Below are 17,730 nucleotides of genomic sequence, written 5' to 3' on the forward strand. Positions count from 1 at the left end.
GAAATTCATTCATTTTTATGCGCCCTGGTCAATAAAGAATAGCTCTGGCAGAACGGAAATTCAATATTTTTGTTGTTTTTGCGTTTATCATAAAACCGCGTTCGTCATTTTTCATTAAAAAAAACAGTGACATTTCAGAAATTAAACAATTTCAATTATTCTCATGACTTTCATAAGAGAATGTTCAAAGAAGAGTCATTTGACGCCAGAAAATCTTCAAATCAAGTTTTCCAATAGGGTAAATCCATTGAAAAAATTCCACAATATTTTTACAACAATAGGGATATTTATTATCTGAAAGTTTACAACTTGAGGTGTTTTTCTTATTCTCAATATTCTTTAATCTTCGCCGTCGCTCTATAGATTCTGTTAATGTACTACGTTATGTCGAACAACCGCAAAATAATGATCTTGATGTAAATGATAGACACATGAATAATAATATAATAATATAATTGAAATATTAATATGTATTATTCAATCAATAAAGTGCACAAGGGATGCCCTCGTCAACAAAATTCCCACCCGATTAAACCTGAAAAAACAAATTTTCAGGCAAAAAGGTAGGATAAAATCTCAAAGAATCGTAATGTCTCCACATTATCTACGACAGATAAACCAAAAGTAATCATGTTTGTACAGTTATAATAATTATCCCATGTAATTTTACATCTTTCGCTCATTATACTAATCATTATACCATTAATTAATATTATTATTTTAATTTTGTATTTTTCTTAATTCTTCTTTTTACCTGAAACGGCAATGAAAGGACACGAGAATATTGCAATGCCCACCTAAGGCGAATCATTTGATCTTACGACACAACCTGGTATATTTTTTACTACCGTAAACAACAAAATCAACCAAAACCAGTGGTTAAGTGATCACAGGAGATGGAGAAATGTCTTTTGAACCGATGGGTCTAGGGAAAAATATCAATAAATATTTTTTGTAGCCAATAGAATTATCTACAGAAATCTCCTGACATTTTTCTTTGGAAGTATTCGTTCCAGAGACATGTGCGAAATCATCTACTGCTGCAGGAATTTTTTTTCACTATTGATAATTGAATTATCTCATTATTGAAATAATCCAAACCTCCTTGCCTCATCTCCTGTTCTCCCACGCATGAAAAAATTTCATAGGAAAACCAGAAGAATTCCGAAGCTGGGCGTGTGTTCAATATAAACTATTTTATAGTAAAAAATCAGTAGAATTTTAACTTTCTATAAAACTTTTTCTACTGAGACATTTTCTGCGGGAATTCTAGTGTATTACCCCTATTTTTTTGCTATTTTTTTCATTAAAAAAATTCAACAAAAAACTTTGAAAATTTGAGAAAATATATCCATAGAATAAGTGGACTGGAAAAACCGGATTCCATTGATTTTTTCTATAGAATATTCTCCCTTGAACAAGAGAATTGTCCAAAAGCCAGTAGACATTTCAAAAGAAATCCAATCGAATTTTCCACCAAATTCGCTAGGTTTTTCTACAAATTTTTTTCGTACATCTCAACACTACAACAATTTTCACAGAATCCCCCCCAACCTCCCCCACCTCACATTAAATTTCCGAGGAAAACTTATAATTATCTATACAGAGGCATCGCCATAAAAAATACTGTTTATCATTTTTTATCTCTTCACAAAATCTAATCATTCACCCTCGCACATTCACATAATTCACGGTTAGACATTCTCACACAAGTCGGCGTATCATTTCTGAGGAAGTGACTCAAGACGAGACGGATCATGAATAATATCAAATGAAAGAAAAAAAAATGCCTACGTAAACGACGTGCGATGCCGCTGAGTAAGCGAGAAATTAAATGCCTGAACAAACATCACGAAAAGAAGAAATTAAATCGTTAAAAATTGTTGCACAAGAGGTGTATCCTGCTCCTAAACATCTCACACTAAAAATTAATAAAAAAAACGATTGAATTTGACTGTTAACGAAGTCGACAAGCGAATTCTCAATGAATCAATCTCAATGATCACGAGTGATCACTGACAAAGTTAACCTAATGTTTGATAAGCAATAAATAAAGTACATTCACGAAATGCACGTTAAAGGCGTTTCATCCTCACTCCTGAAGGCTGGAAGTACGAATTTCAATAATTAATGCATGAGAAATAAAATTAAGCTCTGATAATAATTCAACAGTAAATCCATTGAAAAAATAATAGAACAAATGAACTGTCAATAGTCAACAGGAAGAATGATCAATCGTATTTTCATCATTTGTTATTCATTTTCTGATTTTAAAGCCTGTCATCACTCATATCTCTCTTCACCGCCGATGGCTGTTCTCCTCATATTTTTTTTTTCTCTTTTAGTTTCTTTAGTGACGATTTAAACGTTGCGAATCGAGGAAGAGGTACTTGTATACGTTCGGCTGTGGCGTTATGGGCTCAATTGGATAATACGACGTCCCACAACTGAAACACACGAGATTGATTACGGTTGAGGATTGTTTGATGAATGTGGACACAAGGTGGCGTGCTGAGGGTAATTATTTTTAGGATTGTCACTCGGGGAATATCGGGGAATTTTTTTCAAGCAGACGAGTGAGGAAATATGTCGAATCGTGACGTGTCAGTTGATTTTTACGCTAATTCGAATTTCATACTGTCTCAATGTCAAAGAATTTTAGGAGACAATATTGAGATACATTTTTGTGGATTTCTTTTTCACACATGAGAAAGGTTTTTTCACATAATCTTCTAGAAAAATAAGTTTATGAGATGAAGACACCGTTCACGAATATATTATGCTAATGCATCACGTGAGAAGTCGATTTTTTAATCTTCTTTATACAAAAGTGTTGAAAATGGAGAATTGAAAGAGAAGTTTTAAGAAACATTTCTCTGGGACTCCTCATACGGGCAATATCTCCACATTAAATCACGAGATAAATGCATAACTGATCAGAGTAAATGTTATGTCAGTAAAGATTCTCCAAGTAAATGAAAAAAATATACTTTGTTTGATTTTTTTTGTCAACGAGATGTTCCTCGACATTTTTTTTATCTCGAGATAATTTCACAATCAGCAAAAATACTATGTAAACTCATTACGTAACGGGGCGATTTTGAAATTTCTGTTAACAAGTTATGTTAGGAGAATATGGCAATTTTTTGGTTGACTTTTCACCCTAAACTCACTCATTCCCGAGATAAATGTGAAATCAACTCGAGGAAATCTTACGAGGACTTATCACGTAACAGTCGATTTTAACATATTCGGTAAATATAATAGGGGAAAGTCAGGTAAAATGAACATTATTCAATCATCAATATCTCCTAGAAAAATTACATAATGGGGACTCGTTTCAAAGCTTGAAAAAATATTTTTTTAATGAAAAAAATATTAATAATAATTAAATTTCACACTGCCGATTTTGAGATAATGATGATTTAAATCGGGTCATTTCACCCTCCTTGCCCTTATTATTAGCAAACTTTTTCGTTGGAATATTTTTCACCTCCTAAAAAAAAGCCTCGTTATTTCCAAGATGAATGTCCAAAAAACATCACGTTGAACTCATTATTTCCACCACTTGAGTGAAGAATAGCTCTCACCTAGAATGACATGAGTGTTGACTGCTATGCAGGATCAGCTGGGTATGACGATCATTTTTTGCTCTTTTTGGTTGGATTCTTCTGGGGTGTTGATGGCCTTCCAGTCTGCGCCGCAATCATACCACCGTACTGATATTTCGCTTTTTTCTCGGATGGTTTCAAAATCTAGCATTTGTAAAAATAGACCTTTATAAATAAACTGTGAAGGAAGTACAGTCGAGTTGTTTTTAGAAATAAAATACGTTCAAGGTACCTGGAAGCTACACATGAGATTCTCATCGACGCTCATCATGCCTCCTGCATTGTCGAATTCACCACAGTAATTCGGGGCTGAGAATAGCGTGACAAGTTGTCGTTTTGCAAAAAATTCATAGCCATCCTCGACTACCTGATGGGCTCTGCATATGAGATCCATATCGTGACGGTTTAGGAATTTTGATACTACGTCTGGGCCAAAGGTGAAGGATACACCTCGATCATTTTCTCCCCACCCCTGCAATCACGAAAAAACAGAATGAAAGATAGATCCATGAAAAACTAAATGAAGAAAACAAATCGTAAGGACAAAACAAAGGAAAAATTTCTACAAAACCTGTAATTTTTTGTTTTTTTGCGTTTTTGTATTTTTTTGTAAAGGAATTTTTTTTAGAAAACCTGTAATTTCTCCTTTACTTTAATGACGAGAAATCTTCAGTACCTGAACATCTTTGTCTGGATCAGACCAAAGGAGATCGCAGAGGAGTCCAGTGTCTGGGACATCAGTTGGTCTCATAATCCGTCTGATTTGTTCCATTCCCTAGAAATTATAAATCAAATTGAGAAAATAGTCAATTCTCGCATTTCGATAATGAAGATTCTAGAATCACATCACAAGTCTTTCTGCAGGGAATTTTGTGGGCTATAAGAAAGTTGTGTTTGTACTCTTCAGAGACAATTGGACAATTAACACTTTTACACAGATATCCACGCAAGTTTCAGAAAACAAAACGAATTTTGAAAGAAACAAAACAAATAAATTCTGTAAAAAACTAAGCATTTTTGAAAAGCAACATTTTCATTGAAATTTCACTAGAAAATTACATATTCTGTTCATTTCCTCATAATTGATGATAGAATGAAAGGTAAATTTTATATTAGAGTTCTATTATTCAGTAAAAATTAAGGGAATTCAATCAAGTTTTGACATTTCGTAACCTTTTCCCCTAACAAAGAATTTAATGATATGATATATGTGATAATTGAATGACAATTGAATGATGTGATATATTATAAATCAAGGGACAAGTCATCGCCATAAAATGAAGATGATTCCAGAATTGATTTCAATCAATTAAAGGTTTGAAATTGGAGAAATCCTCCTTCATTTGATCGAAATGAACTCTGTACATCCCCCAACCAATCCCATATTTACCTGCAGATCAGGACTTAATCCCCCATGACAACAGAATATCTTCTCATCGATGATAGCAGCAATAGGCAGACAATTGAAGCAATCCGTAAAAGTCTTCCACAATTTGATATTATACCTGCGCTTGCACTCATCATAAAACCCATATATCCTGTTGATACTCGCGCACTCATGATTGCCCCTCAGGAGAAAAAAATTCTCAGGATACTTGATCTTATACGCAAGCAACAGACAAATAGTCTCCAGAGACTGTTTACCCCTGTCCACGTAATCACCGAGAAAAAGATAATTCGACTCGGGTGGAAATCCACCGTACTCAAATAGCCGGAGTAAATCGGTGTATTGGCCGTGTATGTCGCCGCATATTTTGAGTGGTGCTTCCAATTCCAAAAGTATTGGCTGTTGCAAAAATATCTCACGACTCTTCAGGCACAATCCACGCACCTCAGCCTCCGTCATGATAACCGATTTCCCTGGACGACATCCTCGAACTGCGTCAGAAAGATATTCCTCGCTGAGAATAGAAAATTTTGCACTCGGAAACGGAAAAAATACGAAACAATAACCCAACTATCGTATCATTTCGCTGTTAAGGATGTCTAAAATCACAAGCACTCGAGGTATTTTTAATGTTTTTTCAACTGATAGACGGAGTTATCTTCGTGTTGATAAATACTGTGGTTCGCCTACCCGGGTTGATTATACAGAAATATATTATCGGAAAAATCAACAGCATTTGATCTTTTCGTAAAACGCATTCTGTTGGGATATTTTCTACAGAAATTCCTCTTCCTGAATTTTCCAAGTTTTTTTGCTTGATTTTTTATCAAAAGGAGAAAAACATGGACTGGGAAAACCAGAGAACATTATTGGAAGGGATTTTTATAGAAAATATTTGAGTTTCTCGGGAACGAAAAAAATATGAAACAATAACCGAATATTGGATCGGATCACTGTTAATGATGTTCATAAAAAATCGCCGAGACTCAATGCATTTTTAAATTTTTGTTTATAACTGATAAACGCAGTTATCTTCTTCAGGTTGATAACAACTTTAAGCCACCAATCCGCGCTGATTATCTGGAAATATTTCATCGAAAAAATCAACAGAATTGGATCTTTCCCTATAACTTATTCTATTAAAATATTTTCTTTAGAAATTCCTGTCTAAATACTCCAAATTTTTTTATTTGATTGAGAGGAGAAACGAAAGGAAGTGAAGAATTGATCACAGGGAAGCTAATTTATATTTTTAAAAACTGAATTCTGTTAATTTTCTCTATTAAACAGTTCCTATTGAAAGAAACGCGCGGAAAAGCTGCGGAATTCATTACAATCAGCGAAAAACTAACAGTGTTCAACAGATATCCAGTGGAGATTCAATAGAATTCTCCAGTGAATGCTGTTTTTCGATAGATTTTTTTCTGTGCGTGTCGCCATTGGATTCAGTACATTTTTCACATCTCCTCTATTTTTATTTTTGCTTTTGGAGTCTGTCAGTAGGTGAATTATCAATTTGAAAATAAATCCCTTGAAAACCGCATGAAAACGCGTGCAACAAAAAACTTGTTTACTAAATTCCATTAAAGCTAGAGCTCTGTATCCCCCTTAACAATTAGAAATGTTGGTCTCAGATGTTCCCCATCAGTATAAAAAATCGTACAGTTCCCCTCGAACATGATAAATGCGATTCTTTCAACAATGGATAAACTTTCTTAATGAAAGGTTTCTTTGGACTCTTGGATGGATGATAACAGTCTATTCAGTTGAAAAACACTCGATGCCCAATATCATCGATTCCCTTCATCGTTATTATTTTCAGTTTTATTTATAGACACGACCGTGAAGAACTCAGCCATGCAGTTTAATGCATTTCACGGTAGTTATTGGATAAAAAAATCCACAATGAAAAAAAAAGGGAAAAAGTAAGTTTAGAGTCGATACTGGGTTGTACGTTGTTACTGAGTCCTTGACGAAGGTAAAGGGTCATTGTCTCTAATTATTACCGTGTCATGTATTTATAATTATCAAAGTAGCACTACAGTTTCCTCTGGTTTCAGGGGTAAGTATCAAATTCAATACTGAAGTGGTGAAACGTAACAGAGAGCAGAACAAAACAAAGTGATTATTCACACCTTGTTGAATACGAGATTATCCCCAGAACTGTTGGTTTCAGGGCATAATGTCAAGAGGAATTATTCGTTTGAAATTCCCGCAATCGCATCAAAGATTTTTTTGACAATCCCCAAAAATATTTGAGGCACGAAGAAAGTTCATAGAAAAAAATAACAAAGACAACAGAAAATTCTATTAATGTTTGGATAATTCTAGTGAAAAATTCCGCAGCTTTACAGCGTTTTTTAAGAAAAAATATCCAACAGAAACTATTTGATTTAATAATCTGTAGAATTTCATCATTATATACAACTCTTTGTGTTGAGACATTTTTTGTACGAATTCCTTAATAGAAATTTTCCACATTTTTCTTCTCTCTTCATTGAAAAATAGAAGAAAGCTTGGAAAATTTGAGCCCAGGAATTTTTATTAAAAGCCTCTCAATGGAATAAGTTGTATATAAAAATCGAATTCCATTGATTGATTCTGTAGAACAATTTCCATTGTGACTGAAAAAAAGGCGCAAAGATGCGGAATTTTTCAACAGAATCGACCAAAAACTAAACTAAACTGGACAGTTCAATAGAAATAAAATAGAATTTTTTATTCAACTCTCTAGGTTTGTCTACGAATTATTTTCATATATGTCCCTCACGTTTCATCACCTCCAAAAAACTGTAATCTAATAAAATACTCAACTTGATATTGAAGTAAAAATAAAAAAATCAGTGTTTCGCCCTGAATACGTGTATCTCACCCTAGATTAATAAAACCACAACAACAAAACAAGTAAACCATGCTCACACCTCAAACAACAAATACAGAAAAACAATCAAATAAACAACTACACAACACGATTGCTCTCAACGATTTTACCAGCAAACTCTGAAAGGAATATATCAGCTAGTCTGCCCTTCTTCTGGACCTGATCATTATTCTGTGTGTGATATACTTTACCGCAAAATTATTCCGACAAGAAGGCATGGTAGAAAGAAGAAACAGACATGTTTGTTTTTTTTTGTTGGCTCATCAATAAAAATGAGTCGACGTTTATCGAGAATATTTTTATCTACAGAGATGATGTGAAAAGAGAAAGAGAGAGAGAGAGAGGTGGATTGGCACCTTGTCCTTAGATGGTGATGAATTATCGAGAGCAAGGTTGGATACCTGGCTAAGAGCAAGGTGTCAATGCCCGGATGCATGAAATCGGGTGAAATAAAACATGAAGCTGTTGGTAATTGAACATTTACGTTCGAGTTTCACCAGTGACTCATCATGGATTTCATTAATTAGGGGATAATTGAGAGTGACGGTGAGGAGAGACTCGAGAGGCACTTGAAGAGCGACTTGATACACTTGTTTCTCATTTATTATTTTTTGTTCATTATTTTAATGCGGAGTGGCTGATGCTTTGCGTGATACGAACAGATCGAATGACGATACATTGGTGACACTTGTTTTTAAGGCACAACAATTGTTCATTTATTTACGTACCTTCGAGTAATCTCTGTATCAAGCTGTCGATGTTCAAGTCGACATCCGCCATTTTTTCCACCAACTTGATAACCGTGGGGTCTCGAGACGATCGCCCAACACTGGGTCAATGTTTGTGGACCGCTTGGTGCCTCGAGGATACGAGATGCGCACGCCGATTTTACTGGGGGAGTTGGAGAATTTTTTTTTCAACTACTTTTACGGCGGTCGGTATGGCAGGCTGGGAGGGGGGGCTGTTATTTTTGGAGGGAGTTTTATTTGACGCGATGGCTCATCGGTGCGAAATACAAGGGCTTCTTTCGGGGATTAATTATAGAACTCGCGCACGTGGGGTGCTGCCACGGGTTTCAGAGATTTGTGAAGTCTTTAGGGAGACGATTTTTGGATTTTTTCGCACATTTGGCTTGGGGGAAGTATGGTGCTGTAAGTATAGGGGAGGTTGCGGTAAAACGGACACTTTTGACTTTTTTTAAAAATTTTAATGAGAGGTTGAAACGTTGATAAAATTTGATTTCTTTTTTTTTCAATACAAAGAACAGTTTTTTCCCTTTGTGACGAGCCTAAATTGAGCTCAACTGATAAATTTGTTTCTGAGTTATGAATAATTTTAAAAAAGTCTAAAGTGTTCATTTTACCCCACCCTCCCCTATGCCAAATGTTAATGAGGGGTTGAAACGTTGATAAAATTTGATTTTTTTTTTTTCAATACAAAGAACAGTTTTTTCCCTTTGTGACGAGCCTAAATTGAGCTCAACTGATAAATTTGTTTCTGAGTTATGAATAATTTTAAAAAAGTCTAAAGTGTTCATTTTACCCCACCCTCCCCTATGCCAAATGTTAATGAGGGGTTGAAACGTTGATAAAATTTGATTTCTTTTTTTTCAATACAAAGAACAGTTTTTTCCCTTTGTGACGAGCCTAAATTGAGCTCAACTGATAAATTTGTTTCTGAGTTATGAATAATTTTAAAAAAGTCTAAAGTGTTCATTTTACCCCACCCTCCCCTATGCCAAATGTTAATGAGGGGTTGAAACGTTGATAAAATTTGATTTCTTTTTTTTCAATACAAAGAACAGTTTTTTCCCTTTGTGACGAGCCTAAATTGAGCTCAACTGATAAATTTGTTTCTGAGTTATGAATAATTTTAAAAAAGTCTAAAGTGTCCATTTTACCCCACCCTCCCCTATGCCTGAAAATTATTTGTAGATAAACCTAACATTCGCTAGGGAATTCTGTTGGATTTTTATTGGAAAAAAATTTTTTTAGACGTTTTCTAATCGAAATGTGCAAATTACTCGTAGAAAAACCTCGCGAATTCACAACAGAATTTTGTTGGATTTCTATTGAAAAAAAAAATTGTTTTGAATCGAAATGTTCAACAGAGAAATCTCAATGAAAGAAAAATATAAATAAGTCAAATAGGAAGTTGAAATAAGTTGTATAGAAAAATTGAATTTTCTGCAAAAATATTCTATTAAATATTTCTGTTCATAAACGCGCATAAATGTCGCGAAACTCTCCTATAACGGCCGAATAAAACCCCTGTGTAGTGAAATGAAAGTCACCCGTCGAGCATGCAACAAAAAAAAATTGGAACAGAAATGCTCAATGCTCAACTCGATCGTGCATTATGTACTCTCTCACTCACTTTCCATCTTTCCCTTCACCTTCGAGGTTGACCTCCATGGCTCTCACGATTGTTCACCCCTGGGTAACCCGTTCGAAAGTTCAGTGAAATCCATAACTAGTCTGATTCCAGCCGTCTTCACCTACTCACCGAAAACAACACCTCGAATTCGTTGAATTACGTAGAAAAATTCGCAGGATAATTCTATTACTTTTCACACATTTTATTGAGAAATTTCGAAGTTTTTCTGCGCACTTTTCTGAATAGAAATGTCTGGTAGGAAATTTTTTATAGAGAGAATCACCAGAGTTTCATTTTTCTGCACTTCTATTGAGTTATTCCCATCCAAATAAATTTCGTAACATTAATTTTTCTAGTTTTTTTCTCTGCATTATGTTCTTTTTTCTTAGAAAAAATTCGTGGCAAAAACTTTGTAAATTAAAATTACTGGATTTGTATTAAGTTCAATGACTATTGTTTTTTTCAGTGCAATGTGTTCTATTTAATATTTCTTCCAAAGAAATGCTTAACAAAACTGGATTTTTTAAATAACATCGGCTGAAAACCAGAAATTTCAGTAAAAATCCAACAGAATTCGGTTTAATATCTGGACCTACGTAATATTTTCAATGCAATCTTGAAATTGAAAGAAATCGTATGGAAAAACCCAACACCTTCGGAATCTAAATGATTTGAAACTTTGGGAGATACATAGACGTACGTGAAATTTCATAGAAATGAATAAAAAAAATATAGTTTCCAGTGGACATGTCCTATAAAAAGCGCGCAGTAAAACCTACTAGAATTTTCTATTAGATAACTTATTCTATTCAGATATTTTCCATAGAAACTCCTCGGTTCAAATTTTCTGATTGTCTCGTTGGATTCCTTAATGAAAACGAAAGAAAAATTCTATAAAAAATGTCTCAATAGAAAAATTTCCCATTAAAAAACGCAGTAAAGCTTCGGAATTCTTCAGTGAAAAAAATTAAAGTTCAACAGAAATCCAATAGAATTCAAGAAAATGCGCTAGGCTTATCCATAGAATTTCTTCGTTCGTGTAAAAAAAATAGATCTGAGTGTTGTGAGTAAACAAAGGAAGAGAATTTCCAGAATTCTCAGTAATTCCGGGAAGTGGTGCCCCCCCTCGACGCCCGGGAAAAGGAACCAAAGTTCGATTTGTAACAATTCTGGCCCCGCCGATATCTTGTGTAGAGGACGGCGCAGCTCCGACAAGTAGCGTCACAAGAACGGGATATCGAATCGTAGCTGCGAGGCAGCAGAAGAGGAGAGAAAGTTGTAAGTACAAAATCCGAGTGAACCTTACGTAATTGCCGACGGGAACGCCACGAAACGCCGGCGCACTGTATTCCACAATTTGATATACGTACAAGATGGCTGGAATGCCTCAGCTGTGGTGAAGAAGAATACAGTGGGGGCTGAGAAAGTTGCATTAAAAACAGTGAAAACTTGTTTCCATATTTTTTTTACAATTTTCTAATTTTTGTTCGATCGACGAGCGTCTCGCCAAGGTGGCTAACATCGATAAATGGTGAGTAGTTGTTATTTTAATTCAGTGATGAGTTTTTTGTTGTCTTATCTCGTGCGGTACTTGTGCCGGAATGTTTGGCGGGATGCTTTTGAAAGCCATTCGCATTCCGCACTTTTTTTCCGGTTTTCAAACTATTTCGAACAGTTCTTCGGCGATTGTGGATTGAGACCACTAGGTTCGGGAGAATTACGAGTAGTTTTATCTGGGTAAATAGTTGTGAGTGATAAGGAGAGGTGGGAAGACTGGGAATTTGAATTGAAACGAGTTTTTTGTGTCTTGGAAGGGAGAAAAAATATGCAAATTCGGGAAGAAATGGCGAGACTTTGGGTTCTCTTTCTTTAAATGCAGACGTTATGGGGGAATTATGGTTTTGCGTCGTCAATCGGGCGAGAGATAGCCCCTATTACGCATTTTTTATCTAATCCAGATTGATTGAATCAGATTACAGGTGTAACTGGCACCTTCAGAAGCATCGTTTTATGGAGGACAACAGTTTCTTGAGTTGAGGAAAATTATTTTTATTTTAACCCTAGATTGATCACCGTATGAGGGAAACCCCGCGTCGATTTTCTTTAATTACAATTGACGGGCTAACCGGAAAAATAAAATAAAATTAACTTCGTCAATTGATGTGTCTAAAGAATTATAATAGTTTTTAGAATAACGTATTTCCCGAAATTCCTAAAGAAAACAAATTATTTCGAACCGATGATTTTCTTTTTCCCATGTTAAATGAAATTGCCCATCACGCGACGTTGCCGGAAACTCGCTAAACGCGCCCGGGCCGTGTAGTGTGAATTCGGCAACGCTGGAGTGTGAATAACACGGCGGGGAATCCCCGCGGACGTGACCAGAGTCGCAAGGTTGCGTTTGGTGACCAGACTAGGGTTAAAACTCGAAGGTTTTGGGGAGTGAAGCTTGCCTTATTGGAAAAACTGAAGTTTTATATTCGAGTGAAGCGGGACGGCTTGTTTTGCCGAGATGTGCAGACGAAATTTTTTTTCCCCAGTTAAGAACACTATTTCCGGTTTTAATCATTACCAAATGGAGGAGTCTACTTTCCATGAGAAAAAATCTCGACTGAAATTTCCTTCTCGGTGTCTTGGAGTCTGTTTAATAAAGAGAAATAAACAAACGGAAACAAAGACATTGTTTATGGGACCTTTTGATTTGTCCAATTTGCATTAATGCTTTGTTTTCTGATTCATGAATTTTTTTATTGTTATTCTGTTGTTTTGTTTCTCTTCTCCACTGTTTTTTCGAGACCTTTGGTGATTCATATCGATTATTATGTCTCGCATTCATTCCTCCGCCGATTGTCAATCATTCTCTATTATTTACACCTGCTGATTGTCTTTAAATTCGGTATTCTTACAAAACAATTCTTTCCAGTGTCTGCAATCAATTTTAAAAATGAAAAGAGGAAGATCAAATCGATCTCATCACGTTAAAAGTTTCTACTGGGGCACGACAGGTGTTTTTTTTTTCAAATACCCACACAAGAAATTTTTTTCCCCCAATTAAGGACACTATTTCCCGTTATACTCATTACCAGCAGGGAAGAGTCTACTTTCCATGAGAAAACACTCAACTCCATGAGGAATCCAATGACTCATTGACATGGAGAACAAGTCAAATGTCTCCATTACAAAAAAGAGTTTTGATTTCACTCACTCTACCACTCTTGCAATCGACCTAATCCTCTAGGTAATTATAGTTATGTGTTTCTGCTCGAGGGCTTCCATCTCTACCTGATGTCACTCTCTCTCTCTCTCTCTCTCTGAAAAACCACAAATGTTATTAAGAAGGAAGAGAACAACTGTCATCAAGACAACTGTTGTGTCACGAATAATGAATAGTCGGTCTCCCTTGCCGCAAGGAATTACAACGCGAGATAAAAATTTATTCCACATGGAATCAGATCGATAAATCTCGGTGACCACTGCCCCATATTCGGACTTTTATCATTTCCACTTCTGATTGACGTTGAGGGAACTTATGTTGCGCGATTTAACCACTGGGTCTCACCTTGCCACTCGTCGATGTGTCTTTAAGGTGGGATCATTTTTTCTGGAGTTCTCTCGTTAAGTGGAAGCATATGACTAGCGAGGATGTCTGTGGTTTATTGACGCGCAGGGGTTTAATTTCATTATGCGGAGGTGGTTATTGGGTGGGTCGGGCTGTTGTTGCGTAAGCTGATGATTTATTGACTTCTGCATGAGGCAGGAGATCGATCGGGTGACTCTGCGGGGAGGAAAACATTTAATGAAGTACTTCACAAAATTTTTCGACAGCTTCACTGAAATTTCGAGACATTTCGTGATGGATAATTGACGATCTCGTGGAAAAATCGACGGAAAATTAATGATAATCAGAAAAATTCTGGGGATTATTTTCTTGAATTGTCAATTAATTGAAAATTCAGTGCCATTTTGGACTGGATTTTAATTATCGTGGCTTGAAAAATTTCTTTCTTAAGACCTGTTTCTATCTTGATTCTTGAAAAAATATATTTATTCATAAATAAATGAATATATTTGTTTCAATAAATAAATCGCATTTATAAGAATTTTTTTCAAGTTTTGTTGATCCCAAATGATGATTTTTTTAGTTAGAAATTAAATCATTTTTTAGAAGAGAAAAAAATAACAATTCATTAACGTGCAATGGTACTTGATTTTGATCAGGAAATTTCGACGATTGGAAGGAGTTCACTTCAGCTTCTCCCGTGCTATTTTTCCACTTTTATTCCCACCTCCATTGAGAAAAATATTCTCTGCGTCAAACATTGACAAAAATAAGACGCTTAATTCAATCCCCCTGGTAATCCAAATGCCTCAGAACTATGACGTCTGGATGAATCCAAAAGAACAATACGAGTCAATCAAGAAAACACATTTTCCCGGCTTAACTGCGCTTGTGACAAGAACTTTCAAGAATCCGCTGCCTCGTCGATAATTCTTCCCACCGGATATCGCCCCACAGTTTCTGTATTTGCCCTCAGCAAACACAACACTGTTAGAAAATCACTCCCTAAATTTCAAATAAAAAATCTTGAAATGTATAACGACGACTCATTCACATGAAATTTTCATATAATTTTCCGAATTTTCACGAAATAATTGAACTGAAAAATCAATAATAATAATAATAATAATAATAATAGAAGAAGAAGAATAAATAATAATTTATTATTATAAAAATAATAATCAATTATTAGTTATTAAAAGAAAATCATTAATAAATAATAAATTTTTCAATGAAATGATTTCCTGAAATTTCCAGAATTTGGCACGGAAAATTGAGACGAAAATTTTTAACAATAAAATACCAATCGATCGCCTAAAGTGAAAAGCCTATTTCGTGAATTTTCCAGCCGAATAAGCGATTCTATGAATGAATTGATCTCAATTCCAATTAAAATACACAATATTGAATATCCAAATCTATTGCTTAAATTCAGTAAATAAGAAATTCTAAATTTCACACCCCTTTTAGACATTTTTCAGACACTAAAAAACGTCTGAGTAAAATGAAAATTTGTCTGGTTTTCAAACACGAATTAAGATGTTTGGGCACCTGTTCGTTTCAAATTTAGACGCATTTTCATTTCATTCCGACGTGTTTTAGTGTCTGTAAAATGTCGACGAAAGATGTGTGAAATTTAGACATTATTTTGCTGGGGGAAGAGCGTCTCAAGAGCTCTTCCCGCGCCCGAGTGTATTAATAATTATACACAGCGTAATGATATGGTCTCGATGGCAAAATATGTGTGCTCGGTAAATCTCAAGTGTCCGGGGATCAGTTCGGTTCGGATCGTCGACCACCTGTTGCCCGGGTGCACCTATGAATATTGAGATCCGCGACATCAGTTGGTTCGTGTCATCGTCAGTGATAGAGTCGCCGAAGTGCCTGTTGTATCGGTGAAAAGAATCGATTACTCGTTACTATTGGTCCGAGAAGTCTTGGGGATATTCGTCATGGTGATGCAAATGGTATCTAAAATAGATAAGAATACAAATTAAACAAAAAATGGGGGAGAAAGAATAGGGTGAAAGGCCGGAAACGTTTCCACTTTAGGTCGGAACTTGGCGTCGAATTCTTATCTTCGCTCGACCTGGAGTGAACTTTTCGTCTAGTTCTATTGATGATCACGATCACGTTCAGCGGCTTATCATCGGGACGAAAGGACTCGTGATACGTGAAAGTTAGAGCCATCAATGTCATCGGTGATGAAAACATTTCTTATCAAGTGGATTATTTTATCTGTCACTCGTCGGTTGGTAGATCATTCTAGAGATGAATTTTTTTAGAGAAAAGAGTAATTGGTTTTAGCTAATTGAAGAGAAGAGATTGTTCAAGGGGGGGGGGGGGGATCGCGTGATAGCGCGAGTGTTGCATAGACTACTTTTTCGGGAATTCAGGAATGCATTTCATTGAGTTTGTGATGAACTTGGAAATATTTCAAGTTTATCTTAGTTTGGAAAATTCATTTCTTAAGAACTTTCTCTATCTTCATTCTTGAAAGAATTATATAGAATTTTTTTATTATTCAAATAAATGAGTAATAATAATCGTAATGATGAATGACACCTTTTTCTTCTTACAAAATCGTCATCATGAAATTTTTAGTCATGTGCGCGCGAAAAAAAATACGGAAATAATGAAGAGCAAAAATGAATTTCCCCTTTTGTATTCTGGAAATGTTATAGAGTGAGACTTTTTACTCTTTGTGGGGTTTAGGTCCTTCTTCAGTGCCGAATATGTAGGGAACGGTGGGGCAAAATGAAACACGGGGCAAAATGAAACAGGAAGAAAATCTTGTGATCTAAGGGAGATAGAACGATTTTCATGAAAACCTTTTTTGTAGAGAATTTTACAAGCTACAAAAAAGTTCCTCTTCAAAAATGTCCTATCTCCTTTTGATGACGAGATTTTCCCACTGTTTCATTTTGCCCCATGCTCCCCTACTTGTTTGTTTATTTGAATTGCATCACGCATTACGCGTTGACCGCGCCTTCGATCCTCGCGGTCCCATTATCCAGTGTCGTTCATTACCGCGATATAAACTTTCCGAAATCGATATTCCGGCCGTCCTTCGTCCCTGGAGAGCATCTCGATATTACAGAGGGTCCAATTTCTCGGGGACTACATGCGCGATTAATTCGATTTTTATGTTGTAAGTTCCGCATACATTATCCAGGGATAGTGTGTACATTGTCCAACATGTTTGACTGAAATTTCCGGTATAATTCTTGGAATTTTGTTTTGAGTGACAGTTACACTGACATTTCAAGAAATTTCTTCTCGAAAATTCATAGTTGGATGAAAGGGCAGTGAAAAGGCAATTCAGGGATAGTCCAATCCATAATATTTAATTCCTGTTAAATATTGTAGTCATCAATTAGTTAACGTCACTCTTAAATTTTTTGATGATTTAAGTCTCATCAATTCAAACATTCAAATTTTCAACTGTTTTAACAATAATAATTTAATAATTGAGAGAGAAAGATTGACGATTATTTGTGTAATCGAAAATCCCCTTTTAAGAAATTTGAATTATTCATTTAGTGGTAAATTTACAGTTCCATATTATTAAATTTTAATTCTTCATTATTCGAAAAAATCAGATTATTAATATTATACTATTTATAAGATTGGATCAGCATATTTTAAACCTTCATTAATGGAAGGGTCAAATTCTTGTAATATTACGGAAATTTAATATTGATCGCAATCCCTCATGCAATTCAATTATTTTATGAAAATTGATAGAAGTCAGAATAATTCAGGTGAATATATTCTTGAATTTTGGTGTTGAATCTGCACTGAAATGTAGAATTTCAGGATTTTTCCCTCTAAATCGTATTTAATGTCGCTCCTCTGAACATTATATTGTCTCATTGAAAATTTCGATTAATGTATTCTTGGATTTGAATACTCA

At 35.2% G+C, this 17,730-nt stretch overlaps 1 protein-coding gene across 2 annotated transcripts; it reads right to left on the bottom strand.

Moving 5' to 3' along the window:
- Window positions 1-264: 264 nt before the first annotated feature.
- LOC107042609 (serine/threonine-protein phosphatase PP1-beta catalytic subunit) lies at window positions 265-8,735 on the bottom strand. 2 transcript variants are annotated; one of them, XM_015263719.1, is made up of 7 exons: window positions 8,608-8,735; window positions 7,990-8,064; window positions 5,002-5,489; window positions 4,288-4,386; window positions 3,844-4,083; window positions 3,591-3,755; window positions 265-2,447 (listed from the first exon to the last, which is right to left on the bottom strand). In XM_015263719.1, exons 1-6 carry the CDS (start codon window positions 8,657-8,659, stop codon window positions 3,642-3,644), a joined length of 1,068 nt encoding a protein of 355 aa, XP_015119205.1. In that variant the 5' UTR covers window positions 8,660-8,735; the 3' UTR covers window positions 265-2,447; window positions 3,591-3,641. The 2 variants fall into 2 exon arrangements, with proteins under 2 accessions (XP_015119205.1, XP_015119206.1); XM_015263720.1 differs by lacking the exon at window positions 7,990-8,064.
- Between the last annotated feature and the right edge of the window lie 8,995 nt (window positions 8,736-17,730).

This window comes from Diachasma alloeum, unplaced genomic scaffold (genome assembly GCF_001412515.2).
Source record: "Diachasma alloeum isolate Michigan unplaced genomic scaffold, Dall2.0 Dall_scaffold_00494, whole genome shotgun sequence".
NCBI lineage: Eukaryota > Metazoa > Arthropoda > Insecta > Hymenoptera > Braconidae > Diachasma > Diachasma alloeum.